This window comes from Oryx dammah, unplaced genomic scaffold (genome assembly GCF_014754425.2).
Source record: "Oryx dammah isolate SB20612 unplaced genomic scaffold, SCBI_Odam_1.1 HiC_scaffold_7, whole genome shotgun sequence".
Classification (NCBI taxonomy): domain Eukaryota; kingdom Metazoa; phylum Chordata; class Mammalia; order Artiodactyla; family Bovidae; genus Oryx; species Oryx dammah.
This window is the reverse complement of record NW_024070191.1, coordinates 36,826,135-36,850,215: the sequence shown is the minus strand read 5'-3', so window position 1 is coordinate 36,850,215 and position 24,081 is coordinate 36,826,135. Positions and strand designations below refer to the sequence as shown.

General features: G+C 50.6%; 1 protein-coding gene across 4 annotated transcripts in view; it reads right to left on the bottom strand.

Annotated features, from left to right (window-relative positions):
- The window catches only part of CSGALNACT1 (chondroitin sulfate N-acetylgalactosaminyltransferase 1), a 339,385-nt gene that overhangs the window by 21,534 nt on the left and 293,770 nt on the right, over positions 1-24,081 (bottom strand). For all 4 annotated transcript variants that reach the window (XM_040243275.1, XM_040243276.1, XM_040243274.1 and 1 more), the window contains 2 exons: positions 17,789-18,005; positions 6,081-6,182 (listed from right to left, as the gene is read on the bottom strand). In XM_040243275.1, the coding sequence (XP_040099209.1) occupies positions 6,081-6,182; positions 17,789-18,005 (319 nt within the window). The remainder of the gene's footprint in view (positions 1-6,080; positions 6,183-17,788; positions 18,006-24,081) is intronic.

Sequence of the window (24,081 nt, the reverse complement as noted above, 5' to 3'; positions counted from 1 at the left end):
TTCCCAGCTTTAATTTCCATAGTCTTATAAAAGTTGATTCTGACGATTTTTACTAATTTTCTCATCACTTTTATAGAGGAGAATTTTGCAAGGTCTTTATTCCACCATTTCACTGATAAAACCTTTAAAAAAATAACTGTCGCATTATAGTCCATTGTATGAACTGCATTTCATTTAATTTTTTTAGAGCATATCTTCTCTAAATTTTTACTTGGAAAAATTTAAACCATTAGAAAGGCTGTAAGCATACTAAAGTACCTATATACCATTCACCCAGATTCATCAAGTGTTAAAATTTGGCTGTATTTCCTTCCTTCTTCTGAACCGTTTGAGGTTACAGGCATCATGGCAACTTCACTTTCAAAAATAAGGACCAAGATACTTTCCTTTATAGCATAATAGTGACGTACTTACACTCAAGAAATTTTTAACACTATCACGATACTACAATCTATATGCCATGCTCGAATCCCCCAAACAACAACTTGGAATGCCTAAAAATACAGGCACATCTGCGCAAAGAAGTGGTCACCAAGCAGAGTCACGCTTAGTCCCTTCTCTGGTAGATGCTGGGTGAGAGGCCCACAGGCCTGAGAGGTTGCCTTCATTTGTGAGGCACTTCCCAGTGTCCAGGACTCTTTTATCTTCTAGAAAGGCATTCACTTTGTAGCGTTTTCCATTTTAGCAGACGAGACTCTTATCTAAAGAAGTCCTTGCTGGGACTTCCCTGGTGGCCCAGCGATCAAGAATCTGCCTTCCAACACAGGGGAAACGGGACTTGATCCCTGGTCAGAGAACTAAGATCCCACACATGCCGCAGGGCAGCTAAGCCCCCACCTCCAAACTAGACAGAAGCCTGCACACCGCAATGAAGAGCCTATGTGCGGCAAGATCTGACGCAGCCAAATAAATACTAAAAAGTAAATACATAAAATGAAACCTCCTTGTTTATGAAGAATATCAAAGTAACAATTACGCTCAAATTTCAGACAACTTTCTCCCCAGTTTTCTTTACGGATATTCTAATAAATTGCTCCTGAAGATACACATCAAACACAAAGAGGCATGAAACGCAGACAACACCACGGCAACAAAGAGTGGTTCTTGACAGAACACACGAAACCCTCTTGGGTACACGGCTGCAGGCAGGGTCTCGGTTCCAGTGCTTCCATCTCAGAGACTATCCTTCTGAAAGATGCCTTCTTGTCCTCATGGTTGGACAAAGATGCCACTCAGTAAATTAAAACTTCATGCAAATCCATCTACCAGTACGGTTTTTTTAAATTTTCTAACACACAGCTCCAAGAAAATGTCCCCAGGCTATGTGTGTGTGAGTTAGTCACTCAGTCATGTCCAACTCTTTGCGACCCCACAGAATGTGGCCCTCCAGGCTCCTCCGTCCATGGGATTTTCCAGGCAAGAATAGTGGAGTGGGAGTGGGTCCCCTAGGCTAGAACTCCCCATAGAGGCCATGGACCACTCACATCAGCATCGCAGGCTGAACTCAGTCTTGATTCTGAGCCTTCATCTCAGACCTAACAACTCAGAATTTCTGGGGCTGGAGCTCAGGAATCTGCATTTTTAAAAGCACTCCAAGTTATTCAAAGTACATTTATAGTTGAGAACCACTGAGCTAGGCTGTAATTTGAGACTAGCTGAGGCGTAGTGCTAAAAAGCAAAGACATCACTTTGCCAACAAAGGTCCGTATAGTCAAGGCTATGGTCTTTCCAGCAGTTATGTACAGATGTGAGGACTGGACAGTAAAGAAAGCAGAGCACCAAAGAATTGATGCTTTTGAACTGAGGTGTTGGAGAAGACTCTTGAGAGTCCCCTGGACTGCAAGGAGATCAAAGCAGTCAATCTTAAAGCAAATCAACCCTGGATACTCTTTAGAAGGACTGAAGCTGAAGCTGTAGCTCCAATACTATGACCACCTGATACAAACGGCTGACTCATTTGAGAAGACCCTGATGCTGGGAAAGATAGAAGGCAGAAGGAGAAGAGGGCAACAGAGGATGAGATGGTTGGATGGCATCACCAATTCAATGGACATGAACTTGAGAAAACTCTGGGAGATACTGAAGGACAGGAAAGCCTGGGCTGCTGCAGTCCATGGGGTCACAAAGAGTCAGACATGACGTGGCAACTGAACAACAACAAGTATGAAAAACTCTGTGGAATAAAAATCATCTATTGAGAACTAATTTATTGTTGTTTTATTGGTGTTTTTAGTCACTAAGTTCTGCCCGACTCTTTCGTGACCCCACAGACTGTATCCCGCAGGATCCTTTGTCCATGGGATTTCCCAGGCAAGAATACTGGAGTGGATTGAAATTCCCTTCTCGAGGGGATTTTCTCAAGCCAGGAATTGAACCTATATCTCCTGCACTGGCAGGTAGATTCTTTACCCCTGAGCCACCAGGCAAGCCCAAGGGGAGACTAGAAAATGGCTATTGAGATCTTATGCCTGGATCCTCTCTCAAACTAATGGGATCTCTATGTCAGTGGCTTCTAAATATTTTGACCACAACGCTTATCCTTACAAAAGGATATATTCTACATCATGACACAGCAACCCCCCTACACACACACTCTCTGAAATTAAAGTTTCATGAAACAATATTTAATCCTTACTACTCATGATACATTTTGATAATCTTCTATCCTATTCTATCTTGGTTTTTTTTTTAAACACTGCACACAATCCACTCAAATCAAATCAATTTCACAGCCCTCTAATGAATCACAAACTGCAGTTTGGAAAACATTGCTATGCAGCTGTCCACGGAAATAGAAAGCTCGATGGAGTAAGCATAGACCAAGACATACAAACACTGCATGCCAGTCACTGAGCTAGATGTTTTCAAGACATTCTTAAAATATGTATATATTAGCTAGATTTAGAACAGTTTTGTCACAATGCTGATAGCCAAGTGAAATAAATTTCATTGAAACTGGTTTCAAATCTTACTATTTTCAATGAACAGCTATGGCTTTTTGGAGTGAGAATCTGCTGGGATGTTAGGACTGGTAATCTGGAAGTTAGAGATGAGGTTCAGGTCTGACCGTCCCCCAGATCAGGAGAAGCAGGCTGAGCACCAACCTCTCTAAACCTCCATTTCTTCACCTAAGAAACGGGGTTAGGGAGTTCCAGTGATTGAGTGCATGCTTCCACTGCAGCAGGCACGGGTTTGATCCCTGGTAGGGGAACTAAGATCCCACATGCCGTGCAGAAAAAAAAAAGGGGGGGGGTTAATAACAGCTTCTATCTTATAAGGTTGGTGCAAACATTAAATGGTATCATTCATGTTAATAACAATGGTTTCTTAATTATTAATAATAATAATCATCTAACATTTACTAATCTAATATTTAATAACAGTTTAATATTATTCAAAGATGAGATGCATTTTAATTAAAGTTTTAGCATCTTAAGAGAATGATAAAAATGGTAGTTAAGTAAAGCTTCTTCGATGTGTTTTACATAGATTACTGTGTACAAATCTACTACGCACTGGGCACTGTCCTTCTCCCAAAGGACAAACACTGACCATTTTAAAACTGAGTAAGGCCCTATGCTGAGGGCTGGAGTCACAGAAGCGCGCGACGTGGTACCACGCTAGCAGCAGACAGCCTAGCCAGGACAGTGGAAACACACGCCAGGAAGCGTGCATGAGAGACGCTGAGGGAGAGGGTGGTCGGAGCTGAGAGGGCAGCACAGGGCAGGGGGAGCTCCAGAGTGGAGATCTGGGTGCAGACGCCAGACAGAGCGTCAGAGGAAGCAGGAAGGAGGGTGGAGGGAACCCAGACCTAAGGGAACACGGTGAGTGAGGATGAAGGGTGAACTGCGCCCCGTGTGGCTGCGGGGCACCGAGCCATCAAAACGACGGGAGAGGTAAGAGCCGGCCTGGGGACCAGACTGGGTACCCGAGCGGGTACAGCGGGTGACGAGGAACTCCATCTGCTCCATGGGGTTGCAGGCAGCAGCCGTGGGGAACCAGCTCAGGCTGGCAGGAGAGGGCAGGGCATTCCTAAAGCAACACCCAGGAGGGGGCAGAACATGCCCCACGGCCTCCGTGACATCAACGCTGCAGTATCACCGGTGATCAGAGCGGGGAGGCAGCAAGTTTCTGCAGCCCTGCTTCAAAGACTGGCTCAGGCTCCAGCATGAAGTCCCCTTCAGGGCTAGCTTCGTCTCTGGGAGTTTCCCAAACCATCTCTACCCCAGGAATGACTGTACTGTCCTTGTTCACATTCTATTCATTCTTGGCTGACCACACAACCCTCTGAGTGTGAATTCAGCCCGCCAGGTAATGTGATATGGAAGAAACTGCCTTGATAGAGTCCCAGGCACTCCAGCCACTGGACAGAGCATTTCCTGTAACACGGCCTCAGTGGCCTCCCATTTGTCCCTCAGACTCGTCTAAAGTCAGCCTGAGGTATCTATCAGCAAATGTCTGATCGCCTTCTAATGTCCTTGGAAGATGCCAGACCCAGCCTGACTGTGCTTTAGAGTCACCTGGACCTCTACTTAAAATACCCTTAAAGGAGGTAGCTCAGGCAGCCCCTGGAGGGACCTCCACTTTCCTAGACAATCGTTCTCAATCCTGGCTGCATGTCAGAATCATCTGGAAGGCGTGAAAAAGATCCACACCTCCCGTGGCTACCTGCAGAGATGTTAAAACCTATCCACCAGCAGAGGACATGAATTCTAATAACTCCCGCTCCTCACTCCCAAGTAGAGATGAAAAGGATACTGCAACGCGTTGGAGTCGAGAGATTTCTAATTCATTTACGTTTAGGATATTCAATTATTTTATTCCCTTTGATCTCCCTTCGGCAGGCGCCACGGCTTTAAACTGGTACTAGTTTTAAACTCTCTTAACTCCTTATTGCTTTAGAACAGAGGTTGGCAAACTTTTTCTATGAAGGACCAGACAGTAAAAAGTTTAGCTTTATGAGTTATGCTGTCTCTGTCATAACTACTCAGCTCTGCAGTTGAGTATGAAGGCTGCCATAAACGATACAGAAAGAGGTGAGCAGGCCTTCGAGCCAATAAAACTTCATTTACAAAAGTCAGTGTGGACAGAATCTGACCAGTGCACTGCTTCAGAGGTCTGAGTAATTACTACCATTCTGATCTTGTGCTCGATAATACAAACTTAGTAACAAAGCCTGAAAATAAACACAAAGACTGTGCTTAGTCTCAGCATCTTATGCTTTGACCAGAGATTGAAAACAGAGGGACGTGTTTATACTCAAACCAGTGAACCTACTCAGATGACTTCCGCCCCCAGTACCTCTGACCACCCTCCAAGACGTACGTACAGAGAAACCACCCACCTGGTCATTCACCTGCGGCTGCAGACCAGGACGAGTGAGCAGACAGTACCACCAGCCTCCTCACAAGCAGGAAATGCCACAGATGTGTACTCATTAAATAGATGTTTGTTCGCTTATTTGGGTAGGGGAAAAACCCCTCCCTGTTGTTTTTTTAATACACTTATTCCCCACGTAACTGATGAATGAGGTAGAAACCCACAAGCCTCCATCCAAAGGTGCTGGTCCAACAGCTTCTGTGACTCTAGGGCCCGCCCCCAGTCATCACTGCCCACCCCTCTCTGATCTCAAAGTGCAGAATGAGAGAGTGGGAGGGTGAGCCCCTCTGCGAAGTGTATGAGACAGAGCCCTGAAGAGCGGGGCTGAGAAGCAGCACCCCACATGGCCGTGCTCCCCAACTCCATCCCTACCGAGTGCAGTCCCCACACCTGCTGTTCACACGGTGGGTCAGAGAAGCCCTGTCCCCCACCCAGGCCACTCTGGGCTGTTGTCGCCCGCCTGTCCGAGTCGCTACCCCATTACAAGGATGCGTGCGAGGCGGGCGGTCCCCAGGAAGGAGGGCGCAGAAGCAACCCCTCAATCCCCTAACACACACAAGGCCAGCCCGTCACTCCCCCCGGGTTGGGCCGCCGGGAGCGGTAAGGACATAAAACAGCCTGGATGAGCTCAGGTGCCTCTTCCCAGGCTCAGGTGCCGGACTCCCGACCACGGCTCGGGTGAGTCCCCACCTCGGACTCACCTGGAAGTGTTCTCAAGTATTCCTTTGACCTCATCCATTTCTTCTTTTCCAAAGTAAACGACAGTGAGATGAACCCTCCCGTCCTGTTGGATGCACATCTCCCTGGAAAACAAAACACGGAAGTCTGGTCCTGGGTCCACAACGACAGGCAAAGCCCAAACAAATACCTGTTCTGTAAAGTGCAAAAGGGTCCCTCAGGAATGAGCCGCCAGGAAAGCAGAGCAGGGGACAGGACACTCTGGCTGGCTCGTCCCAGCGTCCGTATTACTATTTCTCTTACCAAGAAAACAACGGAATTTAAACATGTAGATCTGGTCAATGAAAATGCAAGATGCAAGAGGCTGCAGGCTCAACCTGCCTCGGATCTGGCCTATTGGGGCAGGGATCCAATGTCCAGAACAGCTCTGGGGCTGTCCCTTTCTCTGCCACAAGAAGTCTATGAAGGACGGAAGACAGAGCCCACTGTACAGATGAGAACACTGAAGTCCAGCAAGGGCGAGGCTGGACTCCTCGTCCTTGCCTTTTCTTGTGTGTGCAACACAAAATAGTCTTAGAGACTGAACAAGCAAAGGTTAAGAGACATTTATTCTTTGGGGGGCTCCAGAAACCCTGGGGACACCCAGCGTCATGGCGGTGAGGGAGGCGACAGGCCAGAAGCGCCGCTGCTGGACGGCACCCTCCCCGGGTGGGTGGATTCCCTTCCTGCTCCCCACTGCCCACTCTGTGGCTGATGGTATGTGTAAGTGTCTGTGCATCATTTCAGCAGATTTCTGAAAGCAACGTAAAGGTACGTTTCTACTTTGCTGCTGTTTAAGCTGTTAAGTCGTGTCCAACTCTTTTGCTACCCCATGAACTGCAGCAACACCAGGCTTCCCTGTCCATCACTATCTCGAGGCATTTGCTGAAACTCACGTCCATCAAGTCAGTGATGCCATCCAACCATCTCATTTTCTGTTGCCCCCTTCTCCTCCTACCTTCAATCTTTCCCAGCATCAGGGTCTTTTCCAATGAGTCATTTCTTCCCATTAGGTGGCCGAAGTATTGGGGTTCCAGCTTCAGCATCAGTCCTTTGAATGAATATTCAGGACTGATTTCCTTTAGGACTGACTGGTTGAATCTCCTTGCTATCCAAGGGACTCTCAAGAGTCTTCTCCAACACCACAGTTCAAAAGCATCTATTCTCCGGCTCTTGGTCTTCTTTATACAATTCTACTGGCAGGACGATATTTTGGGAAATGCTGATACCTTGCTTGTCCTTCCGCTTCATTTCTTTATTTTTGTGTTGCAACTTCCCTGAACCCCTAGACAATCACCCACATCAGAGTTTCAGAGTCTCCGAGCTCTAACTGCAGAGGCCCATTTATCCAGTGATTTTTATCATGACATCAAAGAGGAGGGGCTGCCTACCTGGGGTTGCTGGAAAGATCAGAGAAGACACAGTTCCTGCCCTCACAAACTTTCTTAAGAAATAAATGAGCTCAAATGAAATCATCAGGAAGCTCGTGGCACTGAGGAAAAAGTACATGTAATTCCGAAAGGATGACTGTCCTGCGGGCTGGAATGGCTGGCACCTTGAGGGACGCGCAGCATTGCGGTGCAGAGAGGAGGAGGAGGAGAGAATTCCAGAGGGAAGAAGTACCGGGGAAGAGTCTACTGACCCGGGCAAGAGGCACAGGCTTCACCTGCTCAGAGCCTTGGTTCTGCAAATTCTCTCTCGTCTCAGAGGAAGGAAGAGAAGATCTGACTCTGAAACCAGACTGAATGTGGGGCTCTGAGAAGCGGAAAAGGGTCCAGGAATGGGGCTGGGGTGCTGTTTCTGCTTCAAAACTGAGAGCTTTCCAGCCCCGCCCCTGCAGACCGAGCTATCACCCACGGGGGACAAACTTCTCTGTACATAAAAGACTCCTTCTGCAAACCTACCAGAGAATCCAGGGACTCCCTTGGCTAGGGCAGAATAAAAGCATACACAGCATCAGGCGCCTGAAAAACTGTGCTTTAAAGTCTGCGCACTCGGGGGAAAAACCCATCCCGGGATGGATCAGGAGAGGGTCACCCACTGAGCCTGAATAAAAAGCATCCTTGTTTTTTCTAGCAACATCTTTGTTGGCATTTTAAAATCCATCAAAGGACTTCCTGTTTTCAAGGAATAAAACAGAGACACACTGGACCTTTACTTCTCATTCACCAGCTCCGGCTTCCTGAAAAGGCAAAGCAGAATTTATTCTGAGGGCCACCTCCAGGCCCCACTCCATTCATTCATGTACTCCTTCCTGCCTTCATTCAACAAACAAGAAGTCTTAAAAATAGAGTAAGCCGTTTCTGCCCTTGAGAAGGTCTCCATCTGATTGGAGACTGCGTGATTAAAGCTATCTACACAGTGGCCAACACACGCTACCTCCCAGGGAGGAACACCAGCACCATCTGTCTGATAATTTTACAAACTTTCGTATTTTTCAAAGCAGGTGTCCCTGGACTGCATCCTCTGAAAGACGAGTGGACAAACATTGAGTCCCATTGCTGTGCGATGCATAATTCTCACTGGAGTAAGACTGTAAAAGAATAACCACGTGTGGCTCTGTAGAGGGACCATCCAGGTTTCCTGGGATTCTCCAGAGTTTAGCTTTGAAAGCCCACCACCTAGTAAATGCCTCAGAGCAAACTGGGACAACTGGTCACCCTGCCCACGTCAGGGACTTAACAAGGAAAGGGGCAGCTGAGAGGGGGAGGCACGGCAGGTCAGAGAACGGCAGGAAGAGAGCTCATGAGGCAGAGGAGGGTGGCGGGGATGCGGCTGCTTCCTGATGGGCGAGGGGGACAGGTACCAAGGTCAAGGCGGCATCCAGGCCGAGCCTAGACAGGCGAGTGGACGCCCCGCAGGTGCAGAGGACTGGGGCAAGGGCTCTCCCGGCTGAGAAGGTGCGACTGCAAGGGGATCACATCACAGTTCTTGTCTCAGCCAGCCTGCTCTACAGGAACATCGGGGATGAGAAGAAAACCTCCCGAGGCTTTAACCATGTCCCGTGGGAATGAAAAGGCATGAAACAGGCTCCAGTGTCTCCCTGTGGTTGGCGAGGACACCAGGGAGACCCAGAGAACAGACAGGGACAGGGGCCCATCAGAATCGGGCTTCAGAAAGCAACCTTCTTTGGCTTGGTGGGTCCTATCCCCTCCCGCACCCCACGCTGAAGGGCTCACAACTCCCGGATGCCACGATTTGAAGCGCTGAGGCGTGAGAGTCAATAGCGACCCTCGACCATGCCACGGGGACCCACACTCCTGGGGCCCATGTCGGGACAGCAAACGAGACCACTGCCAACTGATAGCTTTCTTCTCTTGAACAGATGTTTCTGCATAATCTGTGGCTCAAATGAGGTTTAAAACAGCCTCTATTAGGCCCCGGAGAGAACTTTATGGAAATAAGGTGAATGATGTCGATTACCATTTCTCAAACGTGTGTACCAGAAACTTCCGGGGGACGGCATCAGAGTCTGATCAGAGAACTGCCCACCCAGGGAGAGGTAGGGGGAGAGGCTGGGTGGGGGACGGGGCTTGGTGAGCTTTGCAAGCTTTCCTTCCAGGAACACAAAGACAACAAAGGGCCTCCCGGATCGAGGCCCCCGTGGGCGGCCTGGCACAGCGCATACACAGCAGGGCTGGGCTGGTCCCCTGCCCACCCAGTACAGCCCACGCTGCAGCCCCACCTCCGTCTCAGAGTCCACAGTCACTGGTTTCTAAAGACCCAGAAATATCCAGAAACATCTTAACGGTGCTAAGCAGGAAGAGGATTTTTTAAAGTGCTGCAGGAAATTCAAGGAAAAGGTGTCCCTGATACTATGTTTAAATGTCATAAATGCCTTGGGAGGGATGAGAGAAGAGTTGGAAGAAGGGAAACAGGGGAACATTAAACAAAAATAACCAGCAAAGTCTGAGAAGGCTCAGAACAACATGGGGAAGGGTTCTCAGTCCAGCTGGAAGGTGTCAAAATAAAAGTCGAGCCAACTTGCAACTGCAAACAAACTACAGACGAAACGACAGATGCGCTTAAAAATGGATAAGCCGGACGCCAGGGGAACCGAGAAGCCGGAAAGCAGACGCAAGAAGAGTCCCCCAAAAGGCAGGATGAGGTGATTTTAAAAAGGAGAGGGAGGTCGGTTTAAGCCAACACACCACTAGGCAAAGGGAACTGAATCTGAAGCGAGTTCTCCTGGGTGCACCCCCTCTGCTCTGGGTCAGGCTGAAGATGTCCTGGGAGTGGAGGCACCTGGGGCCTTCATGGGAGGGGAAACGGCTCGTGGACCCTGTGAGGTTCCTCCAGGGACCAGGGCCCCCAGACAGCAAGGGAGGAGGCACGTGCTGGAGTGATGAGCCGTCTCATCTCCATAGCAACAGTGGAGTCCCAGAGCACACAGGCCCGTGAGCGGCCCCAGTGCAGCTGGCCGCCGCGGTCCATGCGACTCCTCAGGGTACACGCCGGTGTCATTCCCACTGAGGGCGGGGACAGCCCTGGACCTTCAGCCCCATCACTTCTTGTCAGTCCAGGAACATCCGTCATCTCCTGTTCACAGCCTCTTCAATAAAGGCCCTGAGGGTCTCGCGCTAGGAACATTTTGTCTCACCCAACAAATGGCAGCTACCTTTCCATTAGCCACAGAGGCTGAGGGAAACGAGGCTTTCCATCTGAAAATCAAATTCCTCACATAAAGGGAAGGCTTGTGTGAAAGCAGATTAAAGACGAAAGCATTAAAAATTAGAGGGCAGCAAATACACGGAGAAAACCTACAAAATCCGTAAGTAGGTCTGAGAAGCAGAGAAGTCAGTAACAAAGCAGCAATTAGAACACCAAAATAGTTCCCCGAAATGAAAGAATCCACTACAAGAAATGAGAGTCAATTCCTAGGCAGACTAATAAGAAGTCCAGGGTCCCCAAGGGGGAGAAAGGGGTCTGGGGCTCTCAAAGTGGAGATAGAGGTCTGGAATTCTCAAGGAGGAAGAAAGGACAAACTTTGTTTTTTTTCTCTCTCTACATTCCTTAGTCTTAGTCACATAAAACATTTTTATCTTTAAGCCCGGAACTGATGATTACACAACTAGCAACTGGGTTTGGACTCTGTGCTAAGGATTATATAGCCGGGATGTATCCTGCTTGAGGACAGTTTCTCCTTCCTGAGGGCCTTCTGGCTAATCCTGTTATCCTGAAGTGTGGATTGTGGGAGTAGGTCTAATAAGATCTTTGCAAACCTCCGGACATTCTTTTGATTCATTGTAATAACTAATTGGAGGGTATATAACTCCATTGCTAACACTAGCAAGGGGGGTACTCTTTCTGTCCCCTTCTGATGTCTGTGTCAGAAGCTTTCTCTATCTCTTTTATGCTTTAATAGAACTTTATTACCCAAAAGCTCTGAGTGATCAAGCCTTGTCTCTGGCCCTGGATTGAATTCTTCTCCTCCGGAGGCCAAGAATCCCGGCATCTTTCGGGGTTCAGCAACAATCTTCCACAGACAAGGAAACGGAATTACAGGCGACAGGAAAACAAGACCCTGAGCTGAGACGCATCCTGGTTAAGGGACCAAGACTCACGACGAAGGCAGGCATTCTTCCGCCAACTTCAGGAAAGACAAAGCCAAGCAGGCCTCACACTCCATGGCGCTGTCATATGCAGAAGAACCTCCACAACCTCCCGAGGAAACGAAACGCATCCAAGAGCTTCAAGCCCAGCCACGGCACCCTTAAACTGCGCAGATGACAAGCAGGCTTTCTGTTCTCAGGCACTCAGGACCCTTCTTGAAGAGACACCTTGACCATGAAATCCAGACACCCTAAACCTCAGGAATGAAGGCATCACTGTCAGCGCGCTGCTGCTGAAGGCCCTAAATCCACTGACGCACAGGAGCCGTGGTTACGACACAGAGTGTCAGGGCTGCGAGCCCCACTGAGGTAAAAATAACAGGCAGCCGAGACATGGGGAGATGGGCCCCGGAGAGGGAGGAAACATAACCGTGCTCCTCTCTTCTTCTTACCGGGGTTTTTCAGTTGATCTAGCCTAACATTAATATATGGGGTAGAGATACATGATGATTTCAGTCTGCTCAGCTTCATAAAACACGTTTTACCTTCAGAGCCATCTGTAATCAGACCTCTAATTAGACAGAACTAGTATCTCTCTCTCTCTCTCTCTCTCTCTTAGATTTTTGGATGTGCTGGGTCTTCACTGCTGCCTGTAGGCTCTCTCTGGTTGCGGCAAGCGGGGGCTACTCTCCAGTTCTGGGGCATGAGCCTTTCATCGTGGAGGCCTCTCTTGTTACGGAACATGGGTCCTGGGGTGTGCAGGGCCAGTGGGTGTGGTACATGGGCTTAGCTGCTCCATAGCAGATTTTCCCAGACCAAGGATCGAACCCAGGTCCCTTGCATTGGCAGGCAGATTCTTAATCCACTGGATGACCAGGGAAGCCCCAGGAACTAATATCTCTTATAGCACAGAAACATTTTCTCAAAGAGCAGTAATTTCTTCTGTCATAATGCAGATTCTTTTCTATAAGTTTCAGTTTCAGTTCAGTCGCTCAGTCGTGTCCGACTCTTTGCGACCCCATGAATCACAGTACACCAGGCCTCCCTGACCATCACCAACTCCCGGAGTTCACTCAGACTCACGTCCATCGAGTCGGTGATGCCATCCAGCCATCTCATCCTGTCGTCCCCTTCTCCTCCTGCCCCTAATCCCTCCCAGCATCAGAGTCTTTTCCAATGAGTCAACTCTTCTCATGAGGTGGCCAAAGTACTGGAGTTTCAGCTTTAGCATCAGTCCCTCCAATGAACACCTAGGACTGGTCTCCTTTAGAATGGACTGGTTGGATCTCCTTGCAGTCCAAGGGACTCTCAAGAGTCTTCTCCAACACCACAGTTCAAAAGCATCAATTCTTCGGTGCTCAGGTTTCTTCACAGTCCAACTCTTACATCCATACATGACCACTGGAAAAACCATAGCCTTGACTAGATGGACATTTGTTGGGAAAGTAATGTCTCTGCTTTTCAATATGCTATCTAGGTTGGTCATAACTTTCCTTCCAAGGAGTAAGCGTCTTTTAATTTCATGGGTATAGGTTTAAGTGAGGAAAAATTTAATTCTCTCATTAAAAATAGAACATAAAGCACGTCTCAAACTGAATGACATTTCAAATGTGTTATTTTTCTATCTGTAGACGTGCAAAGAAAGGTGCCAAGAATGTTTAATTAATGTTTAAAATGGTTAATTTAGGGAAGCAGGGCCAAACATGAGTTTTTAAATAACTTATTCCTGGTTGTGTTCTACCATGTAAATATCTCATTATAGCCATGTTATCACTTTCACAAACGTAAAAGTCAGGTATAAATTATAAAAGAAAAAAAAAAAACTTCCATTGAATTTTTAAACAAAGCATAAAAAATAGGGCAACAGTATAAACACTTCCAGAACAATATAAAAATGTCTTAATACAGAGAGAATCCAAAAGAACAAAAAAGATCCCTCATGGTTCCACTTTCCGTGACAACCAGAACAGTTCAGAATCAGTAGTAACAGTTTCCACTCCTGGATGGAAGTGGCTTCACAGAGACAACACCTGAACACTGAATAAACATCAGCTTGTATTTTCTCCCAATATTCTTATGATCATTTTAATTGCATTTAAATATTTAATTGACCAGAGTTTACTTTGGGTTTTGGTGAGAAGTCAGAATGAAATTTTTTCTACCGTTTGATCAGTTGTGCTAAAGCCATGTACTGAATGATCGATCCATTTCCTGCTGGACAACTTGAAATGTCACCTTCACCAAGTTCTGACTCGAAATTAAATAGCCCCAGGTATTGGGGCTAAAGGAAATCAACCCTGAATATTCATTGAAAGGGCCGATGCTGAAGCTGAAGCTCCAATACTTTGGCCACCTGATGTGATGACCCGATTCAAGAGAAAAGACCCCGATGCTCAAAGGCAGGAGGAGCAGGAGATGACAGAGGATGAGATGGTTGGATGGCATCATCGACTCAATGGACATGAGTCTGAGCAAACTCCTTGAGATAGTGAAGGACGGGGAAGCCTGGCGTGCTACAGTCCATGGAGTCGCAAGACATGACTAAGTGACTGAACAACAAGGACTAGAAGGTTTTAGGCTTCCCAAGTGGTGCTGGTGGAAAGAATCTGCCTGCCAGTGGAGGAAACGTAAGAGACTTAGGTTTGATCCCTGGGTCTGGAAGATCCCCTGGAGGAGGGCATGGCAACCCACTCCAGTATTCTTGCCTGGAGAGTCCCATGGACAGAGGAGCCTGGCGGGCTACAGTCCATGGGGTCGCAAAGAGTTGGACATGACTGAATGTCGGAGCACAGGTTTAAGTATCCCATCTCAGCCTAACTTTCCAGAGACCTCAGCGTGCTCAGAAGCTGCTGGACCATGGAGCAGACTCTGCTGTCAGCTCTGCTCAAGTGCCCTCCGTTGAGGAAGTCTTTCTCCTCCTGCCTTCCCGGCCTCTACTTCTAACTGTGTCACTACACTACTCTCTGCATGAAGCCAGGCTCCTCTCATCCCCCGCAGACTGGTCAAGGGTCTGGTGCTCACACGGGCCCCCCCGGTCCCCAAGGACCCCACTGCCCACGTGCGACAACAGGAAAGGGAACAGTGCCAGGCAAGAGAAAGGGGCCTTGAATTTTTGTTTTTAAAGCTTTAACTAGAATTACTTTTCATTTCGCCACCTCCACTTTGGAGACTCATTAAGGTACTAGGTACTCATTACCTTTTTCAACAATATTTCCCTTCCAGTAGTACTCCTACTGTTAATTATCGGCCATCCTCATGACACCAAGGCAGCAACTGAACTGGGGAAGCCCAGGAGAATTCTGCTCTCCCAGGCTCGGGGCCCTGCAGGGAGGGCTCGGCCAGATCCTGAGCAGACAGCCCTCCAGGGTGAGCACCGCCTCTGGAGTCCAGTTCACCAGGGAGAGGCCTGCATGCTGAAGCCAGCCTCAGGGCCCTGCAAGCTCCAGGCAGCTTCCTGGCCCACGGATCTCACTGTAAACTCGTCCTGGGAGTGGGCACACCAGCCTCGGGAGCAATGGCTGGCCTTCCCTTCCGGCCTGGTGCTCACCGTCGGGTCAGCCCCCCTCAGGCATGTATGCTTCCACCAGCGCACTGGGCCGGTCCGAAGAGAAGGCAGAGAGGGACACGGCTGCACCCGGGGAGGCTGAAGGGAGCCGAGCGCCAGCCACTTCAGGGCTGGAGCCAGAGGGGCATTGCTGACAGGCAAAGGGTGTGCCCCAGCGTGCTCTGCAGAGGAGGAAAGGGGAGCTCAGCCCAGCCAGCCCCTTGGGACAGCATGGCTGAAGGCAGCTCCCGAACCGGAGAAGACAGAGGGAGCCCAGAACCAGAGCCCTGGGCAGAAATCACGGGGAGGCGACTTCAGGTCCAAACAACCGCCAGCTTCCTCTCCAGAGTGGCAGCCTGCCCTGGGGCACATGCAGTGACCTGGTCCACACCGGGCACACACGGAGTACACAGCCGGCCCACAAAGGGTTCAGGCAGTTATCTGACACACACTCTGCACACAGAACCAGGTGGCAGGAGCGCCACCACGGGATTCTGAATGAAGGGACGGTCAGAGAGACTCCTGGATTGTGACCTTAACATCTAGCTAGAAAAGAGTTACTCTTTCAAGTTGGAGAAAATTTATTAAGCACCCGTTTAGAAAGCTCAGCCTATTCCCTGGTGACTCAGATAGTAAAGAATCTGCTTGCAACGCAAGACACCGGGGTTCGATCCCTGGGTCGGGACGATCCCCTGGAGAAGGACATGACGTCCCACTCTAGTACTCTTGCCTGGAGAACCCCCTGGACAGAGGAGCTGGGTGGGCTACAGTCCATGGGGTCGCAAGAGTCAGACATGACTGAGCAACTTCACTTTCACTTTACAGAGCTGAATGACGGGATGTAGGCAGGACACAGGGATGAGACCAGCACCCCTCCTGGTGCCTGCAGAGGCGTTCGCCTCTCAGTGGGGAAGGTTCTGGGAGCTGGAATGAGCCCATCTCGAGGGGAGGGCCATCTCGACAGGAGCTGTCACCTCTGCTTGAGGGACACATTCAGACTGAGGTTACGAGACAGCAAGGGATCTTGGCACACAAGTGCTGGGCTTCCCGGGATCCAGCACACAGTGACAGGCTTTGTTTACTCCCATCTCTGAAACCCGGCCAGGGAGTCGAGGAGGGTTACTCTTCAAATATGCTCACGACCCAGAATGTGGACAAGTATCAACCACACCCTTATATTGAGCATTACTGGCTTTTAATCCCTGATAGCTCAGTTGGTAAAGACTCTGCCTGCAATGCAGGAGACCCAGGTTCGATCCCTGGGTTGGGAAGATCTGCTGGAGAAGGGACAGGCTACCCACTCCAGTGTTCATGGGCTTCCTTTGTGGGTCAACTGATAAAGAATTTGTCTGCAATGAAGGAGACCTGGGTTCGATCCTTGGGTTGGGAAGATTCCCTGGAGAAGGGAAAGGCTACCCACTCCAGTATTTTGTATAGTCCATGGGGTCACAAAGAGTCGGACATGACCGAATGACTTTAATGTGCACCTAGTGATAAAAGATGAAAAATAAGCTTGATATTCCAAGATGTATCATTAGACACATACGACTTTCTATCTTTAAGATAAGGTGGCCAAGCTAGCTGCTGACTGACCTCAAGCAGCCTGAGTGTCACCAACAAGTCACGGCACTTACAAGTCAGGAGCTTGAAGACACGTATAAAAACTACCACTGCATCCGAACAAAAACCCGTTTTAGTCTTCTCAAGTATCTACAGAAATGAAGGCTGGGAAACTTCTCGGCATAATTCTACACGTAACCTCTGAGGAGACACGGGTTAAAATAAAAGACTCTGATTGAGAGCATTCCAGCCACTGCTGGAGCAGGGCAGGAACGGAAGCCAGGCTGCAGCCAGACGCACAGGTCCACAGGCACGAGGGCGGAGGTCTTTGGGGGCTGGGAGAGGGCCCAGTCCACCCGTGGGCCCCACCCTGAGCCACCGCAGTCAGAACAGAACCCCCAGGTGTCCGGCCGTCTCTGCAGATCCTGACGAAAACCCAGCCCTCCTGACCCGCACTTCCGAAGGGAAATCTACCCGCTTTCCAACTGCTCTGAGTGCTCAATGTCCGATTCTTTGTCACCCTGTGGCTGGTAGCCCGCCAGGCTCCTCTATCCAGGCAATTTTCCAGGCAAGAATTACTGTAGTGGGTTGCCATTTCCTGCTCCCAGGGATCTTCCTGACCCAGGGATGGAACCCGGGTCTTTTTCATCTCCTATCTTGGCAGGCGGATTCTTTACCACTGTGCCACCAGAAAGAAAGAAGAAAGTGAAGTCGCACAGTTGTGTCTGACTCTTTGCAACGCCATGGACTGTAGCCCACCAGGCTCCTCTGTCCATGGAATTTTCCAGGCAAGAATACTGGAGTGGGTTGCCATTTCCTTCTCCAGGGGATAGTCCCCACCCAGGGATTGACCCCAGGTCCTCCCGCATTGCAGGCGGACGTTTTACCATCTGAGCCACCAGGGAAGTCGCCGTCTAATTGCTCCAGGGAAAGGCAAATATAACGATCAACTTTACAGGAAGAAAACAGAGCCGAGCAGGAAGAGAAAGGGGCCCACGTGCCGGGCGGGCAGGAGCCGCCCGCAAGTCACACACACCTGAAGTTCTGCATGAACTGCCGGAACTTGTCCACCCTCCTGGCCAGCGGCACGATGACGTTGACGAGCGTGCTGGCCATGTTCAGGTGCTCCTTCTTCACCTTCATGATGGGGCCGAACGGCCGGAACAAGACCAGGCGTCTGAACTCGTGCTTGTGGTCCCCTCGGAACGTGAGCTCGTACAACGTGCCTTTATCCCTCTCTGTGCGGTAGATCCCTGTGAACAGACAGGAGGGGAGAGCTCTGAGAACTAACTCAGCTGCCGAGTGGCGCGTACCGCCGGGAGCTAGCACGGGACGTTTTTGTTTACAATTCAGATTCAATCTCCATGTCTAATAATTATTAGAAAACTCAAAATGCTTCCACTCAAATCCCCAAAGAAATGAAAATACCGTCAATTTAAAAATCACAGTTAATGAAGACTCTAGAAAAACCACGACCAAAAAAAATGTGCAACGTTGGACAGAAAACTGCATTTATACTTATTCAGGGGTCTTAAAGGACTGTGAGGAAATACGCCAAATAAGATCAGCTGTGACGTTAGTCAGGGTTACGGTTTTTCTTTTCTGCTATTTATCTACATTTTCTGCCATAAGATTAAACACTTTAATATTATACTTACTAAGAAGTGTGATAAAATTCTCTCTTAGAAACAACAGCCGTTTCAGAAGAAGTGACCATAACGACCTATGCGGGACACTGGGGCCATCACGTGGGTCACGTGGCCCTGTGGAAGCTTCTGGAAGCACTGAAGTAGATGAAGCCTGTGGGACCAGCTCAGGGGTAGGCACCCATCTTATGTAACTTCACCTGCAGAAGCAGCACAGCCAGCATGGCAGGGCCAGCCTACTGGGGCCACAACGGGCCCTCCGAGTATCGCTGTCACTCAAACTGCACCGTATCCCTCGCTGGGGTGACCACAGGTCCCAACATCTCTGCTCAACCGTGGGGTGAGGCTCCTGGGCCTGACCACACAAAACATCCCCACTGTGTGAGTGAACCCTTCATCCCCTGGTGCCTCAATTCCACACCTCCTCAGGGTCACTGGGCTCATGGGTCTTTTCCTACCATCAGAAAAAAAAAAACAATCAAATCTGATGAAACACCAGACAGGCTTCCTCCTCTTCTCTGCGATTTACTGGGTTTTCTCCTCCTCGTCCTTCCTTCCCCTGTGTGTGTGTTGTGCTTAGCCGTTCAGTCATGTCTGACTCTTTATGACCCCACAGACTGTAGCCTGCCAGGCTCCTCTGTCCATGGGATGCTCCAGGTAAGAACGCTGGAGTGGGTTGCCATGCCCTCCTCCAGGGGATCTTCCCGACCCAGGGATTGAACCCAGGTCTCCTGCATTGCGATGGATTCTTTACCACCTGACCCACTAGGGCAGCCCAAGAATGCTGGAGTGTGTAGCCGACCCCTTCTCCAGGGGAACTTCCCAACCCAGGATTTGAACCAGGGTCTCCCACATTGCAGGCGATTCTTTACCAGCTGAGCCACCAGGGCAGCCCTTCCCCTCCCATTCCTCCCTCTGAGTCCCTCTCTGTCCGGGACTCAGCCCCGGCCGACCATCTACAAGGCGAGAATGGGGAACGCAGGCATCCGCTGGGGTCACCCATCTCCAGGCCTCTCGCGACCCCTCCTCCTTCTGTCCTCACCACCCCCCGCCCTTTTGTGGGGACTGCAGGTCTGCTGCACAGCGTCTCTGTTCTTTGCCTTCCACCGAGACTGCAGGGCAGCCTCTCTCATCTCCCTCTGGAGCCACAGAGAGGAGCCCGGGCTGTGACTCGTCCAGTGCTTCACCCCCGGGGGCATGGGGAACTCAGGAGCTGAGTGGAGGCTTCCAGGATGGATGGGGCAGGGCCCCCTCCTGAAGCCCCCAGGGCTCCTGGTGCAGGCTGGGGAGGCCAAGAGAAGGTCTGCAGAGCTCTCACTGGGGCAGAATCCAGCCTCCCTGCAGGGACTACTCGTGGGAGAAGGGAGACAAGGCTCAGGAGGCTCGAAGGAGGTATCTGAAAACACCAAGCGGTTCCCTGCAAAGCTGTTCACGCTCTCAGGCAACTGGTCCTTGCAGAGCACACAGGCGCCTCCCTCCGCTGCAGCATGGAGCCGTGGGAAGCCAAGCTCCCAGGGCCCGGAGGAGGTGGGACTGAGTCAGGAAGGGGTCAGCGGACTAACTGCATCTCCACTGGGTGCAGACAGACCTGTGACCCAGCAAGCCACCCCCAGGCAACACTGCTACAGAACTGAACCTGCAGATAACAAGGTTTCTCAACACAGAGTCATCCTCTTTCTCCGAACCGGGGTCAGAATCATTAACTTTTAAATATCTAAATCCGCAGAAGGTACTGGTACAGGCTTCTTTCAAGAGTAGGCATCTATTTATAAAGAACCTGGTGGCTCAGACGGTAAAGCGTCTGTCTATGATGTGAGAGACCTGGGTTCGATCCCTGGGTTGGGAAGATTCCCTGGAGAAGGAAATGCCAACCCACTCCAGTACTCTTGCCTTGAAAATCCCATGGACAGAGCAGCTTGGTGCAGGCTACTATCCATGGGGTCGCAAAGAGTCAGGCACGACTGAGCGACTTCACTTCTTTCTTTCTTTCTAGAGAATGCAGCATTTCTTATCATTAATGATTCCTACAACCATGCCTTTGGGCAGCAGGGCCAGCACATCCCGGGGATCAGGCAGGGCCGAGGTCCTGGTTCCCGGAAGCACTCCCCACCCCACTGCCACCCCAGGCCATCGGTGCCCCAGGCCACGCTCACCCACAACTCCAGCTGAGCTCCTGGCACCACCCACATCTGTGTCTTGAAACAGCTACTACATTCACTCTTTAGCCTATTTCCACATACTCTAGTTAAATTCATTCTGTCTTATAAATCCGATTTTAGATCCCCTAATCCCGTCTATCTTAAATAATCACTTAAAACTCTCTTGCAGCCTGGGTCCACCAAATCCCAGCCCTGGGTCTACCACACCCCGAAGAGGCACTCACCCATCCCTCTACGCCCTAGTCCTCATGAAAAAAGGACAGCACCTAACAAGCACACCCTACACCTTCACCCACCCCGTGCCTCCTGGAGAAGCCTTCAGCAGTGGAAACGACAAAGATCTCTCTCAGACGGAAAGGAGCTGAAGCTCTCTGGGGCAGGACCGGGTTTTCAGCCAATGAGCTGCGTGCACAGTGGCAAACGCAAAGCAGCTTGGCCGCACGAGGCCCTCGCTAGCCGTATTTTATAGGACGGTATCGTTCTTAAACACTCTGCAAAATTACTGATCAAAATAAGGACCAGAGCTGGCTGAGAGCTCAGTCTAGCACCTTTTCTCTCTCTCCACCCACAGGAGCTGAGCTGACTTTGAGTTTGGTGTTTCCGCTCCCAGTGTAGGCAGACTCGTGTTCATCCTCTCGTCCTTCCAGGGGCGGGGCAGGCCCCAGCACCGCTGACAAGGTGGGGGCGCCTCCAGGAGTCCAGGGTGCGGCTCCCAGGTGTGCGGCACACACGTCTGCTCCTTCAGTAGGCGAGGAGCTCACCAGATGGGTGAGACCCTGACCGGTCTTCCCCTTGGGGCCTCAGAAGTCACAATGCTAAAGGTCCCTGCCTGCCACACGCCCGCCCCCTCCTCCTGGCACTCACTCAGTCTGAGTGGGCATGGCGGCCAGCAGTGCACTGCTGAGTTCAGAAACGTCTCCACTTTCACCCCTGCCCTTCCTACCTTGCTGCGTGGAGCCCAGACCCTCCAGCTGGATCCCTCCGGGCCTCTGACACCCCTGGCCCATGTCCAGGTCGATCCTGCAGGTACCCTGGGCCCTTAGCTTCCCACAGCACCACCCTGCTTCTGCTCTGCCCTAGCTAAGAAGGCCCCCGGCTTCCCACGGCCCCAAGTCCCAGGACTACATAGAGCCAGGCCTCCAAACCCTCCCTCTCAGTGAAAGTCGCTCAGTCGTGTCTGACTCTTTGCGACCCCACGGACTATACAGTCCATGGAATTCTCCAGGCCAGACTACTGGAGTGGGCAGCCTTTCCCTTCTCCAGGGGATCTTCCCAACCCAGGGATCAAACCCAGGTCTCCTGCATTGCAGGCGGATTCTTTACCAGCTGCGCCACCGGGGAAGCCCAAGAATATACCGGAGTGGGTAGCCCAGCCCTTCTCCAGAGAATCCTCCTGACCCAGAAATGGAACTGGGGTCTCCTGCACTGCAGGCAGATTCTTTACCAGCTGCGCCACCGGGGAAGCCCCAAACCCTCCCTCACCCACCCCAAACTCCTGAAGACTTGAGGGTAGGTCCTGCCCCCACTCATGTGAAATCAGATTTACATCGAGCACAGACAACCTCTCTTCCTCCTGGAGAAACCGGTGGGAATGTGAAGCGCTGCAGCTGTGAAGAGCCTGGCGGCTGCCCTCAGAAATTAAACACAGAATTATATAATATGTTCCACAATCCCACTTCTGGGTGTGTACCCGAAGGAGCCAAAACCAGAGGCCTGAGCAGGGGCTGGAACCCACATCTTCACAGCAGCCAAAGCGGAGGCAACTCAAACCTCCACCAGCAGATGACTGGATGGACAAAGTGCAGTCCATACACACAGTGGAATACGACTCAGCCTTAAAAAGGAATAACACTCAAGAGACATGCTGCAGCATGGAGGGGCCTGAGAACGTGCTAAGTGAAGTCAGACAGAAAAGGGCAACTGCTGTGTGATCCCACTCGCACGCTGTCTCTAGAGGAGCCAGAGTCAGAGGCAAGAAGCAGGCTGGTGGGCACCAGGGGCCGGGGCAGGGGGCGGGGGTCAGTGGTCACTGGGGGCAGCGTTTCAGTCTGTTGTGATGAGAAAGTTCTAGCAACGGGAAGGCATGGCGGTTACACACAATGTGAGTGTACTCAATGCCAATGAACAGTACCCCTAAAAATGGGTAAAACGGGGACCTCCTCTGGCAGTCCAGGGGTTAGGGTTCTACACTCACTGCCGAGGGCCTGGGTTCGATCCCTGGTTGGGGAACTAAGATCCCATAAGCCATGCAATGCAGCCAAAAAAAAAAAAAAAAAGGTTATAATTGAGGGCAGGAGGAGAAGGGGACGACAGAGGATGAGATGGTTGGATGGCATCACTGACTCAATGGTCATGAGTTTGAGCAAATGTGGGGAGATGGTGAAGGACAGAGGAGCCTGGCGTACTGCAGTCCATGGGGTCGCAAAGAGTCGGACACAACTGAGCAGCTGAACAACAACAAAACCGCTGTCCCGTGAAAAGGCCAGGCACTTCCTCAAGACACAGGTCCCCAGTGGGCGCGCCCCCAACCCTCACCCGTCACCCTTCTAAACTGGACCCTCCCCCCCAGGAAGATTCCGAGACACTCTCAATCCAAAGTCCTCTCTCTCTCTTTTGCTTCTCCAGACACGAGGGCCTGGGAGCTTGAGCCCCTCCGTGTGGAGCTGCTCTCCTGACACATGACATGTGCGCCCGGGGACGGTCCAGTCCACCGCCTCCTCCTACAGACGAGCAGACCGAGGCCCAGGGCAGCCGTCTCCTCCCTCGGTGCCCCTTCCACACCCAGCGCCGCGCCCTCAGAGCAAGGGAAGAAGCAGGAGCACGAACGCCAGCGATCAGAGGAACAGCATCACGTCTGCGGTGCAAACCACAGACGGCAGCTCCGATACCCTTGATAAGCCTTGCCTCCCCTCCACCTGCCCCAGAGCTTTAACCCTTTCTTTTACCCACAACTGTAACAGCTGTTAATTAACAATTACCTGAATTCAGAGCCTACCACACATTACAAGTAGTAAATTTTGAAGGAGGAGATTTTCATGAAAAGGAAAAAAAAAAACAAAAACTTTCAGAACCTCCCTGGCGGTCCAGTAGTTAACAATCCGCCTGTCAATGCAGGAGACACGGGTCCAATCCCTGGTCTGGGAAGATCCCACATGCCGCGGAGCAATGAAACCCAGGAGCCACAAAAACCAGGAGCCACAATTAGTGAGGACTGCGTACCCGTCCTCGACAAGAGAAGGCACTGCACTGAGAAGCCCTCACATCGCCGTTCGAGAATGGCCCCTGCTTGCTGCAATCAGCGAATGCCAGCGCTCAGCAGCAAAGACCCAGCACAAACATAAATTAATAATCAGGCTTCCCTGGTGGCTCAGTGGTAAAGAATCCACTTGCCAACACAGGAGACATGGGTTCGATCCCTGGGTCAGTAAGATTCCCTGGAGAAGGAAATGGGCAACTCACTCTAGTATTCTTGCCTGGGAAATCCCATGGACAGAGGCGTCTGGTGGGCTACAGTCCACGGGGTC